Here is a 12,881-nt window from a genome sequence, read left to right on the forward strand (position 1 = left end):
GAAAAGATTTTTCTGTTACAAGAATAACTTTTAAAAATTTGTTTTGTCTTTTAGACTTCTGGTCTTTCTATTATTGAGCCCTCTTTTGTCTCGACTTGCTGATGGGTTCAGCTGGCGCTGGGCATTCATAATGGTCTGGAGTGAAATGAGAGGTTTGCCTAATGTAACAATGGCCATTCTGCTTGCCTACTCTGACCTTTCTGTTGGAACTGAGAGGGAAAAATCGCAAGTAAAATGACATATTTTTTTATTTGAAAATTTAATTAAAATGGTTGTGTATACTAAAATATGCTTTTAAAAAAACCTTTATTGTTGAAAATATCACATATGTCCCGCTTTTTCCCCCATTGACACCTTCTAGCCTACCCCTGTCCCCCACCCAAGGCTAAAATATGCTTTTGTATGGCCACACATATACAAATTTAATGTTATATGCAAATCAGTTATAGGCAATCAGTCAGATAGCTCAACTCCACTTGGACTGTGGGAGTGATTTAACTATGATGGCAAGATTGGGCATAGGAGGAATAACTGGCAACTTCCCTCTTCCACATTCTAGGTGGGGGTCCCTAAATCCCTTCTTCACACTCCTAAAGAATAGTTTATTATGAAGGGTGAAGGAATTAAAATATATATATAATTTAAAATAGTATCTGAGCCTGGCTAGTGTAGCTCAGAGGTTGACCATCAACCTATGAACCAGGAAATAATGATTCAATTCCCAGTCAGGTAACATGTTCCAATGGTGAGCATGGTACCCAGTAGGGGGCTTGCAGAAGACAGCCAACCAATGATTCTCTATCATCATTGATGTTTCTATCTCCTTTTCCTTCTCCCTTCCTCTCTAAAAAAATAATATATGATGCCCTAGCAGGTTTGGCTCATATAGAGTGTTGGACTGTGGACTGAAGGATCCCAGGTTCAATTCCGGTCAATGGCACATACCTGGGTTGCAGGCTTGAACCCCACTAGGGGTTGTGCATGAGGCAACCAATCAATGATTCCCTTTCATCATTGATGTTTCTCTCTCTCTCTCTCTCTCTCTCTCTCTCTCTCTGAAATCAATAAAAATACATTTAAAATAATAATATATGATATAAAATATAAACTCAGTAAATGTTTTTATTTTTACTTACTCCTAATGCCCACTCAAGAAAAACAGAAACCTACTCATGGTTGACTCTATGGCCTTCTGTAACTATATGAGTCTACATTTAGTGTTGCTAGGAACCAACACATTTTAATTTCCAAGTGAAGTTATGGCCAAGATATTACCCCCAGTCTCTCCATAGCAGAACATACTGGGCATGACTCTTCCTACTCCTCATCTCAAGGTAAGAGCTCTGTAAGAAACATTTTATGCAGACGTCTCAGTGCATTTATTACTTTCACTCTGTTTTTGTTTTTTTTTTTACATAAATTCCAAGTGTAAAGAGAATAAAGGCAAAGTAGTCATTTCATGCCTAATTAAATAATAGTCCAAACATATAAAAAACTAAATATGTAAACACTGCTCTTTAAACCAAAATTAGCTATTATTACATGGTCTCCCCTTTCTTTTGAACTTATCTCAATCTGTCTGCGTAATAATGATTAGGTTAATAGGGGGAGGTACATCTGTAATATTTTCAACAATAAAGATAAGTTTAAAAAAAGATTGACCTTACCATACATTCTGACCAGTATAATGTTGAACACTGCATATGAATATAGAATCAAAAATTAGCTGAAATTTGTTGTGTGTCCATTAGCAAGTTTTTAATCCTTCTCCCATCCTATATGCAAGTTTTCTGATTCTAAAGTAGACTTAATAATAATACCAATGGTTTGTAAGTTATTGTTTAGCAAGTGATGTCTCATGGGAGGAGAGAGACTCTAATGTTTAGTAATATCTGTTGTGTGATCACTCTCACCAGCAGAACATCAATCAGCTCATAAACTTCCTGAATATTTAAATAGCAGTTCTCAGGAACTGGTAAGAGTCAGCTCTAGCACACCACTATCTTAAAGAGTTATTATGAGAAATTGAAAATATATATAAAATGCATAACACATTGTTTAACATATAGTAAATGTTCAATAAATATGAGCTTTGATGATGATGATGATAATGATAATGTTGCCATATAGACCTTCTTTTAAATAAAACCTTCATAATAAAATCATTTAATAAAATGTCCTCACTAGTAGTAACTGGTTGAGAAGAAAGTAACACTCTGTCCTTACTTTAATTTGGCTGAACCCTAAAGCTAACTTATTAATACTCATGAAAAGGTACTTCAGTAAAAGGTTAAAAATATTAACTTAATCCTGTCTGTTACTCACAAGATAAGTTGTAATGCCTTAATTTGTCATCTGTAAAGTTGGACCATATAGGTGTTTACTTCATAGATTTTTATAATATGTTTACTATATAAATGTGAGCTCTTATTACTATCTATACTAATCCTATATAATAAAGAGGTAATATGTAAATTGACTGTGACTCCAGCACACAAGATGGCCACCCACATGTGGTCAAAGATGGCTGCCTCCAGGTGTACACAAGATGGGCACCACAAGATGTCCAGCAGGGAGGGCTGTTGGGAGTGATCAGACCTGCAAGGGGGCATTTGGGAGGAACAAGGCCAGCAAGGGAGGACAGTTTCAGGTGACTAGGCCAGCAGGGGAGGGCCACTGGGGGTGACCAAACAGTCAGGGGAGGGCAGTTAGGGATGACCTGGCTGGCAAGGGAGGGCTATTGGGGGTGGCCAGGCCGGCAGGGGAGGGCAGTTAGGGGTGACCAGGTTGGTAGGGGTGACCGGGCTGGCAAGGGAGGGCAATTAGGAGTAACTGGGCCATCAGGGGAGGGAAGTTGGGGGTGACCAGGCCAGCAGGGGAGGGAAGTTTGGGGCAACAAGTCTGATAAGGGAGGAAATTATGGGTAACTACGCCAGCAGGGGAGGGAAGTTGGGGGTGACCAGGCCAATAGGGGAGGGCAGTTGCAGGTGACCAGGCTGGTAGGGGATGGCAGTTAGGGGCAACTAGGCCAGAAGGGGAGGGCAGTTGGGGGTGACCAGGCCAGTAGGGGAGGGCAGTTAGGTATAACCAGGCCTGAAAGGGAGGACAGTTAGGGGTGACCAGGCTGGCAGGGTAGGGCAGTTAGGGGCAATTGGGCTAGAAAAGGAACAGTTAGGCATCAATCAGGCTGGCAGGGGGGTGGTTTGGGAGTGATCAGGCTGGCAGGCAGAAGCAGTTAGGGTCAATCAGGCCGGCAAGCAGGTGAGCGGTTGGGAACCAGCAGTCCTGAATTGTGAAAGGGATGTCCAACCACCTGCTCGGTGGGTTCAGGCCTAGACGGGCAGTCAGATATCCCTCAAGTGGTCCCAGATTGGAGAGGATGCAGGCTGGGCTGAGTGTGCTGCTCCCTACCACCCCCAAGGATTTCATGCACCGGGCCTCTAGTAAAAGAATAATATGCTAATTAGACCAGATAGCTGCACAACCTTCCAAACATCATTCTGGACATTCTTCTGGACAAAGCCTCTGTGGCAGGGGCTGAGGCAGAGTGGTTAGGGGAGATTAGGAAGGCAGGGGAGCAGTTAGGATGATTAGGCCAACAAGGGAGAAGTTAGGGGCAATCAGGCTGGCATGGGAAAGGTTAGGGATGATCAGGCTGTCAGGGAAGAATTTAGAGGTGATCAGGCAGGCAGGAAGGCAGAGGTGTCTAGGGTCAATCAGGCAGACAGGTAGAGGTAGTTAGGGGTGATCAGGTAGGCAGGGAAGCAGTTAGGGGTAATCAGACAGGCAGGGGAGCAGTTAGGGGCAAGCAGGCAGGCAGAGATGGTTGGGGCAATCAGGCAGGCAGAGTGGTTAAGAGTGAGTAGGGGAGCAGTTAGGAGTGATCAGGCAGGCAGGCAGAGGTGGTTATGGGTGATCAAGCAGGCAGGCAGAAGCAATTAGGGATGATCAGGCAGGCAGGCAGAATGATTAGGGGCAATCAGGCAGGCAGGCAAGTGAGCAGTTAGGAGCCAGAGGTCCCAGATTGCAAGAGGGATGTCTGACTGCCAGTTTAACATCCCTTGAGAGGTCCTGGATTGGAGAGGGTGCAGGTGGGCTAGGGGACCAGGCCTAGCACCAGGCCTCTAGTCTATATATAAAAGCCTAAGCAACCAAACAACTGAAAGATCAAATGACCAGTTGACTGGTCTCTATGATGTGCACTGACCACCAGGGGGAAGATACTCAATGCAAGAGCTTCCCCCTGGTGGTCTGTGTGCTCCCATAGTGGGAGCACCATTTAGCTGACCTATGGATGCCAGATCCACGGCTCCCGGCTGGCCGTTGCTGCCTGGAGACTGCAGTGGAGCGGCGACGAACCTACTGAGTGTTGGCAGCAGTAGGCACAGTGGGGCTGGGATGAGCAGGAGCAGCAGGCAGCATTGGATTGCTGGTTTCAGCCTGATCCCCATGGACCATGGCGAGGAACAGCACTGGTGCATGGATCCATGCACCGGGCCTCTACTTAAACTATATTTAACTAACTCAGTGGTCCTATACTTCAAAAGCATTTTAGAATGCTTCAGGAACTTTAAAAACATACCAATGCCTGTGAAATTCCGGCCTTGGCCATGATGAATAATGGATAGCAGATTTACTTCCCATAGTAAATAAAATATATGAAGCAACTGATTTTAGCTATTTGACAAAGACATTGCATGGTTAGATCCTTGTGAGAAGGATAAACACATTAGGTGAATGCACATTCATCTGACTTTTTTCCAAATTTTGGCCCCAAAAAGTGGAGGCCAAATGGAGAACAATAGTCTCAAGGAGTGTAAAAATAGAGTTAGGGCTACTGAAGCAGCTTGAATTTTGGGGCAGAGTGCTCGGGAGGGAAGAAGTATAAAGAGAAATAGCACCAGAAATGTGCATGGGGAATTCTTGGGCCACTAGTCGAATACTAATCTGTGAAAGCAGAGATTTAGAGCAAGATTGGGAGGGGGGAAGAGCCACTCAAGAGCTTTGGACATTCTGGAGGCCACACAGAACTGATAGATACCAGAGTTCTGAGTAGATACAGTGTAAACCTCATGAACACCACATGTATTGTCATGACCCCAGAAATACCATGTCTGAGAAATGAGAATTGTGCCCTACAGTAAGGTTTACTCTAGATCCAGTCTAAGAAGAACTAAAACCATGCCTTGGCAGGATAATGTGATCTGCTAGTACATTACCTGGCTGACACAATAAAATTCAAAACACTTTAAGGGAAAACAATCAAGATTCTCAAGAATGTAGAATCCATAATGTCTAACATAAAATAAAATATTAATATACATGTGAAGAAGCAGGAAAATGTGATTTATAATTAAGAGAGAAGATTGTTTAATTGACATAGATCCAGAATGATGTGGATGTTGAAACTTGTAGCACTATTAAACATATATTCAAGAACTTAAAGAAAAAAGATGGACATAAGAAATGAAGATATGGAATATTTCTGTGGTGGGGGGGAGAGAAAATAAAAAGGATGAAAGAAATTCTATAATTGAAAAATATGATATTTGAAATAAAGAATTTTTTTTATGTACTTAACAGTAGATTGAACTGCAAAAAGATAAAAACAAGCAGCCTTAAAATGAATATGTTCCAAACAAAACTGGAATTGTGTGAAGCAAAAACTAAGAACTAGAAGGAGAAATAGACAAATTTTATTTGGAGACTAACACTCCTCCCTGTAATCTATTCAACAACCTACAAAACAGCGCATATAGAACAACAATCAGCTAGGACAGTGGTTGGCAAACTCATTAGTCAACAGAGCCAAATATCAACAGTACAACGATTGAAATTTCTTTTGCCAGCCAAATTTTTAAAACTTAAACTATATAGGTAGGTACATTATTATTAACTTAAGTAAGGTACTCCTAAGCTGGCCTTTGCTAAAAACTTGAGGGGCCAAAGAGCCACATGTGGCTTGAGAGGCACAGTTTGCCAACCAGGGAGCTAGGATATGGAAGAAATGATACCATCAACCAATAGGATGTACTTGACATTTATACAATCATCTATATCATTGATGTAGAAAAAACATTGAACAAAATTCATGTCCATTCATGATAAAGTCTCTCAAAAAATAAAAGTAGAAGAAACTTTTTAATGTTAATAAAGAACATCTAGCTTGACCAGTGTGGGTCAGAGGTGGAGCATTGATCTATGAGCCAGGAGGTCACAGTTTGATTCCTGGTCAGAGCACATGCCCAGGTTGTGGACTTAATCCCCATTGCAGGAGGCTGCCAATCAATGATTCTCTCTCATCATTTATGTTTCTATCTCTGCCTTCCTCTCCCTACTTCTTGAAATCAATAAAATATACATATTTTTTAAAAAGGGCATATACAAAAATATATAGATAATATTATAATTAATAGTAAAAGACTGTTTTCTTCCTAAGAATGGGTACAATGCAAGAATGTCTACTGTCACTGCCCTTATTGAATATTATGATGCAAGTTTTAGCCTGCACCATGGCATGCAAAAAATATCCATTAATATTAAAAATAATTAAGCTATCTTAAAAGTTATCACAAGAAAGAAAAAATTGAAATGATGTGAGACAATTATGTTAACTAAATTTATTGTGTTAATCATTTATTTTCTAGAAATCTGATGCACATTAGCTGATGCCTCTGATTCCATTTCTCTTATAAACTTTTATTTAAGCATAAACTGGGGGGTATAACTATCAAAAGACTCAGGTGGGGGAGAATCTGCTTCTAAGATCATGTGTATGGTTGTTGGCAGGATTCACTTCCTTGAAGATAGTTGGAAGTCTCTTGCTGGCTCTTGGCTAGAAGCCTCCCTCTCAGTCTTTTGCCACTTGGGTCTCTCCATAAGTCAGCTGATGATATAGTAGCTGATTTCTTCAGAATGAACAAACAAGAGAGTGAGAAAGAACAAAAACCCAAGACAGAAGCCACATTCCTTCTATAAGCTAGTTCAGAAGTAATTTCCCATCATTTCTGACATATTCAATATTCATTAGAAGTGAGTCAATAAGTTCAGTCTACACTCGAGCTGAAGTGATTACACATAGACCTAAATACCAGGAATACGATATCTTTGGAAGCTATCTTAGAGGTTCCTTTCCACATTTTTAGAACTTGTGCACTGAAACTACAAGATAAATTTTGTGAGAAATTTTAAAACCTAAATATATGGAGACATGCCATATCCATATACTGGGAGACTTAAGATCACTAGGATGTCACCATAATCAACATAATCTAATTCAGCAGTTTTATTTTAGAAACAAATAGGCCAAATCTAAAAATGTATAGAAATACAAAAGAATAGCCCCAATAATTTTGAAAAGGAAGAACAAAGTAGGAAGATTTATATTACCTCCTAAACAGACTTACTAGGATATAGTAATTAAGGTGGTGTGATGTTAGCATAACAATAAATAAATAAATAGAATATAATAAAGACTCCAGAAAAGACTTACATTAATACAATCAATTGATGTTTGACAAAGATGCCAAAGCAGTTCAATGGGAAGAAGGATATTCTTTCTGTCAAATGTGCTGAACAACTGAATATTCATGTAGAAAGAAAAAAAAGGGAAAAAAATCTATTTTTACCACACACCATATGTAAAACTGATTTGAGATGGATCATAGACTTGAATCAAAAATCAGAAACTCTAAAAATTCTGCGCGGGGGGGTGGGAGGGGGTGAGTGTTGTGACCTTGAAATAGACAAAAGGTTCTTAGAACATAATAAATAATAATTGAACATCCATATTAAAAACATTGGTCATCAAAAGATTTACAGAAATGGAAGGTAAGTCACAAACCAGGAGAAAATATCCACAATACATATATCCAACAACGCATGCCTATTTTTCAAAATTGCTGCAATCTCTCTATATAAAAGGCTAATATACTAAGCATCTGTCTGACCAGTAGCTACGACACACACTGACCATCAGGAGGTCAGACACTCAATGCCCTGATGCACACTGGCCACTTACAGAGAAACTGCATGGTGGACCTGGCACCCACAAAGCAACACTTGGCTTCCCACAATTGGGACACAGGCCCTGCCACCATGCTGGAGTGACAGCTCACCAAATTTCAGCTGATGCTGCCCCAAACCCCATGGCACAAAATGTGGCTCACAGCCTAGCCCAGCCTGGAAATGGTTGCTGTAGGCTCCAAGTAATGAAGTCACATAGCAACAGCCGGCTTACTCTCCCTAGTGACTGGCCTCCTTGCAGTTTCTTCAGCCCAGGAACATGACTTACTTTATAGCCATGTGCAAACATTTTATACTTTAACCAAATGTTTGTGAAGCATTTTCCCATGCCTTCATCTCATTTGATCCTCACAGAAGTCCTGAAGTAGGTAGACAGGAGACTCAGTGGAATCCTATTTTCTTTTCATTAGCCAGAAAACGGAGATTTAGAAAACTTAGAAACTTGACCTAACTGAAAAGAAGTACGAAATAGTGGACCTTGAAAATGACTTCAGGTTTTCTCTCTGTGCAGAATACAGTCAAACACTCCTGCAGTTAAATATTTTACCCTTTGTTCTCCCTGCATGATCTACAATAACAATCATGTTGATATTTATTGCTGTGCTGCTGACAATTTCTTGAAAGAGAAGTTGGGGTGCTTCATGGGGCTTTAAAAAGTTGAGCTAAATCAGAAAGCAGGTCTAATTAAGCAAGTTTATCTATATCTACAGAAGGCTAAGTTGACTCGCACATGTGCGATACATTTAAAGCTCTCGCTGGCGTCAATCACAAGCATGTGTTTCAATCTATCATTGCCTATCATGAATTTAGTTCACACTTCTATTATAGAGAAATGACAAATAGCAATGTTAAAATATTTCTTCTAATTAGTTTCCTTTCAATATGCACAAATTCATGTACCTGGCCACTCATTTTATAATAATAATAATAATAATAACAACAACAACAACAACAACAACAACAATATTTGAACTAGGAAAAAGAGTTTAGCAGATATTTCAAAAAGAAATATATATATAACACTAAGCACATTTAAAATGCTCAACAGCATTATTCCAGGAAAATACAAATTAAAACTATAATAATAAACCTAATATTTAATTTATATGAAGGTTTTTAAATTGTCAGTTCTTTTCTATAGAAATAGATTAGAACAGTATTTGCCACTTATAGGATGGAGATTTATTGGGAAGGGACACTAGAGAAATTTAGGAGTCTATGAGAATAGTCTACACTGTAACAGATTGAGGATTAAAATGGTACACAAGTACATTTCAGTGTAGGTAGATTATACCTTGGTGTTTGTTTGTGTTTTTTGTTTTGTTTTGTTTTGTTTTGTTTTATAAATGCAAAAGACCTAGAATAGTCATAACAATTTTAAAAAAGAAGAACAACGTAGAAGGATTTATATTACTTCAAATATGGACTTACAAGGATACAGAATACCACTCCTTGGGCTGCACCCTTAAAGATTTAAATCAAAATATACAGTAAGAGCTTCCTGGGCACCAATATTTTAGGTTCCTAAGTAATTGTAATGTGGAGAGCCTCTGGTGTGGTTTCATGCTTTGTAGCTAACCTCCATATGTGGGCAAAAAACAGAGAACTAGATAAAGGTTTAACAGAAGTTCTGGAAGTCAGAATTCCATAAACCAAAAGAAGTGTACAGTCTCAGATTGAAACATGTTGCTCCACTCATCAATGGAGACCAACTTGAAATATAAGAGACAGAAGACAAGTGGCACCAAAATTATTAATTGTTCCTCCTTAATGACAATGAAGGGATGCCAGAGAGTCAATATATGAGATGGAACAAACATATATATCAAGGCCTCTGAGTTGTTCTCTTTTCATGGGTGAGGAGAATTGTTTGACACAGGTGTACTGGTACTGTTGAGCAAAGAACTGGAGGTGTGTTCAGTGGGTAGGAATTGATGAAGTAAAGGCATATTCCCAGGGCCCAAGGAATCCAGCAATTATATTTGAAGACAAGTTTTGTTTTTCTTACCAATGTCTGTATATGTAAGTATACACTTATGTTAAACCATGTGCCCTGATTTTTAGTTTGGTTCCAAAAGCATGGATGAAATATATGTGGGAAGATAGAGAATCCCCAGAGTATTTTTATCACGTCTGACAGTCAAATTCTTCCTTCCATGAGCATCTATTATCGTAGTATAACCTAGCTTAATTTACACTGGTAAATACAGAAATATTATATTAAATTGTCATTAATACTTTTTATTTTTTCAATTCTAGGTATTATTTCATGGAGTGTCAGTAAGCTTAATCACCATGATTGTCAATAGAGTTATTTTGCCAATGGTAGTTAGAAAACTAGGTAAGTCTACTAATTAGTATTCTGAGTGAAGAGAGAAATATTCTAAATATGCTAAAGAATTGGTAAAAATGAAAAAAAAAAAAAGAAGAAGAAGAAGCTATATAAATGCAAATCAACAATGTCTAATTGAAATGGATATTGGACCTTGGACCTCTATGTAAAGTCATATGAAAGGTTTAGGCAAACAATCTTTTTATTTTTTTAAATTACTTACTTACATTAGTCCAGTTTAAGTAACATGATACAGTAAGTTTATTTATATGACAAACTTCTATTAAGAGTCTTCTATATGCCAAGCACAATTTTAAATGACAGTGATGCATTATGAAGACTGACTAGATTTCTGACTTGATAGATCTTACATTAGAGGTAAGTAAATAGTCGGTAAAGAAGTCAAATAAGGTAATATCAAAGTAAACAAGCCACATGTAAATACATTTAAAAAACACAACAGGTAGTAGATTACTGGGGAATCCATATGTTTAATCCTATCTAATAAAGAGGGAATGTGCTAATTGACCATCATGCCCTCACAAAGATGGTGGCACCCACAGCCAATAAAGAGGGAATATGCTAATTGACTGCCACACCCTCAAAAATGGCAGCACCCACAGCCACAAGATGGCCAAGCTCAGTCCCCTCAGTTCCTCCATGCACCTGCCTCTAAAGTCCTCCAGTCCCCTCAGCCTTACAGCTGCCAGGGCCAGCCCAAGGCACAGGCAAGTCTTGGATATTAACTTCCCAGCCACCTAGGGCTGGCCCAGGGTGCAGGCATGTCTCAGATGGTGGCTGCCCAGCCGCCCTGGGCCAGTCCAAGGTGCAGGTAAGCCACCGATGGCAGCTGCCCAGCCATCCATTACCAGTCCAAGGCGCAGGCAAACCACCAATGGCAGCTGCCCAGCCACCAAGGACCGCCCAAGGTTCAGGTAGCCAAGGCTTGCACTGCCAGCAGTGGCAGCAGCAGAAGTGTGATGGGGGCGTCACCTTCCCCTGATCGCCAGTTCCCCTTCCACCCCTGAGAGCTCCCGAACTTTGAGAAGGGACAGGCCAGGTGAGAGAACCCCCACCTCCAGTGCATGAATTTTCATGCACCGGGCCTTTAGTGAATATATAATTAAGATCGTATAAAGGCCACTCTAGTTCTGTGGATAACTGGTTGGGGAGGGAGGGTGATAAGGAGAGTGGAAGTAGAAATAGCAATTTTAGGAGGATTTATACATAATGTAATGTGCCTGTTTTAAGCCCCTACTTTTTTAACAGTTGAGAAAATGAGACTTAGAGAGTTTAAAGTTCTTGCCCAAGGTCACACAACTAGGTAATGGCAGTTAAGAACTAGAAACCTATTTCTTTGATGCTTTTAATCCATTATATTCTTTTTTTAATATATTTTATTGATTTTGTACAGAGAGGGAGAGTTAGAAACATCGATGAAAGAGAGTCATCGATCAGCTGCCTCTTGCACACCCCCTACTGAAGATATGCCCGAAACCAAGGCACATGCCCTTGACCAGAATTGAACCAAGAACCCTTCTGTCCCCAAGCTGACCCTCTATCCATTGAGCCAAACCGGTTTCGGCTTAATCCATTATATTCTTAACTGCTCTTTTACCCTTTTTATGATATATGGAGTTTTCATTCTAATGGCATTTTTTTTTCAAAGCTGAAATTTCATCTTTATGGTTAGTACTACTCAATCTCCATTCCTTCCTCATATTTGGAACAAAATCTTTTTCCTTTTCTTCCCCCACCCCTTAAATTATTATCATCATAAAATGGGAAGAACATATTAAAGAGATAACATTTTTTCAAAGAGTATTAGATATTCTACTTAGTAGCTAGATAAACCTAAAATTCTTAGTGTGGAGCACCTGTTTATTGGACTGAGAGCAGTGAACATTTGTTTATGAAACATTATTGCTTTCCAAACAAGCTTCTATGGCTCAAAAAAGAAATGTATATCTGATAGCAAGAGTACTTCAAACCTTAATGCGGTTTGGAGATATACACTGAATGGCCAGATTATTATAATCTCTGAATGCATAATAATCTGGCCATTCAGTGAATATCCTATATAATAAAAGGCTAATATGCAAATTGTCCCCTCGATGAGGAGTTCCACCAGCCTTTTGTTCTATTCAGGACTCCAACAAACTGGATGAGGCCTGACCACATTTAGAAAGGCAATCTGCTTTACTCAAGTCTGCCAATTTAATCCCTTTTCTCCTCATCTATTAAACTGGGAAAAGGGACTCACCTCAAAAGGCGATCAAGATGATAAGAAAAAAATATGTGCAAAGAGCTGAGATGCACTTCTCAGCATGTGATAAGCACTCAAAAATATTTGGTATTATGAGGAGTATGAAAGTAGAAAATTTTGAAATTGTTAGTGTTCATATTATTAAACAATTTATGTTGAATATTTAATTTAAAAAAACCCAACACTATTTAGTACATACAGTAAGAACAAAAAGAGCTTTTTTTTTAATAATTCAGATAAAAAGGATGATGTTCTATT

At 39.2% G+C, this 12,881-nt stretch overlaps 1 protein-coding gene across 1 annotated transcript in view; it reads left to right on the forward strand.

Annotated features, from left to right (window-relative positions):
* SLC9C1 (solute carrier family 9 member C1) overlaps positions 1-12,881 on the forward strand; it is a 101,570-nt gene that overhangs the window by 33,313 nt on the left and 55,376 nt on the right. The window contains exons 10-11 of the mRNA XM_045583781.1: positions 55-229; positions 10,285-10,366. Of these exons, the coding sequence (XP_045439737.1) occupies positions 55-229; positions 10,285-10,366 (257 nt within the window). The remainder of the gene's footprint in view (positions 1-54; positions 230-10,284; positions 10,367-12,881) is intronic.

The sequence above is a fragment of the Pipistrellus kuhlii genome, unplaced genomic scaffold (genome assembly GCF_014108245.1).
Source record: "Pipistrellus kuhlii isolate mPipKuh1 unplaced genomic scaffold, mPipKuh1.p scaffold_m20_p_2, whole genome shotgun sequence".
NCBI lineage: Eukaryota > Metazoa > Chordata > Mammalia > Chiroptera > Vespertilionidae > Pipistrellus > Pipistrellus kuhlii.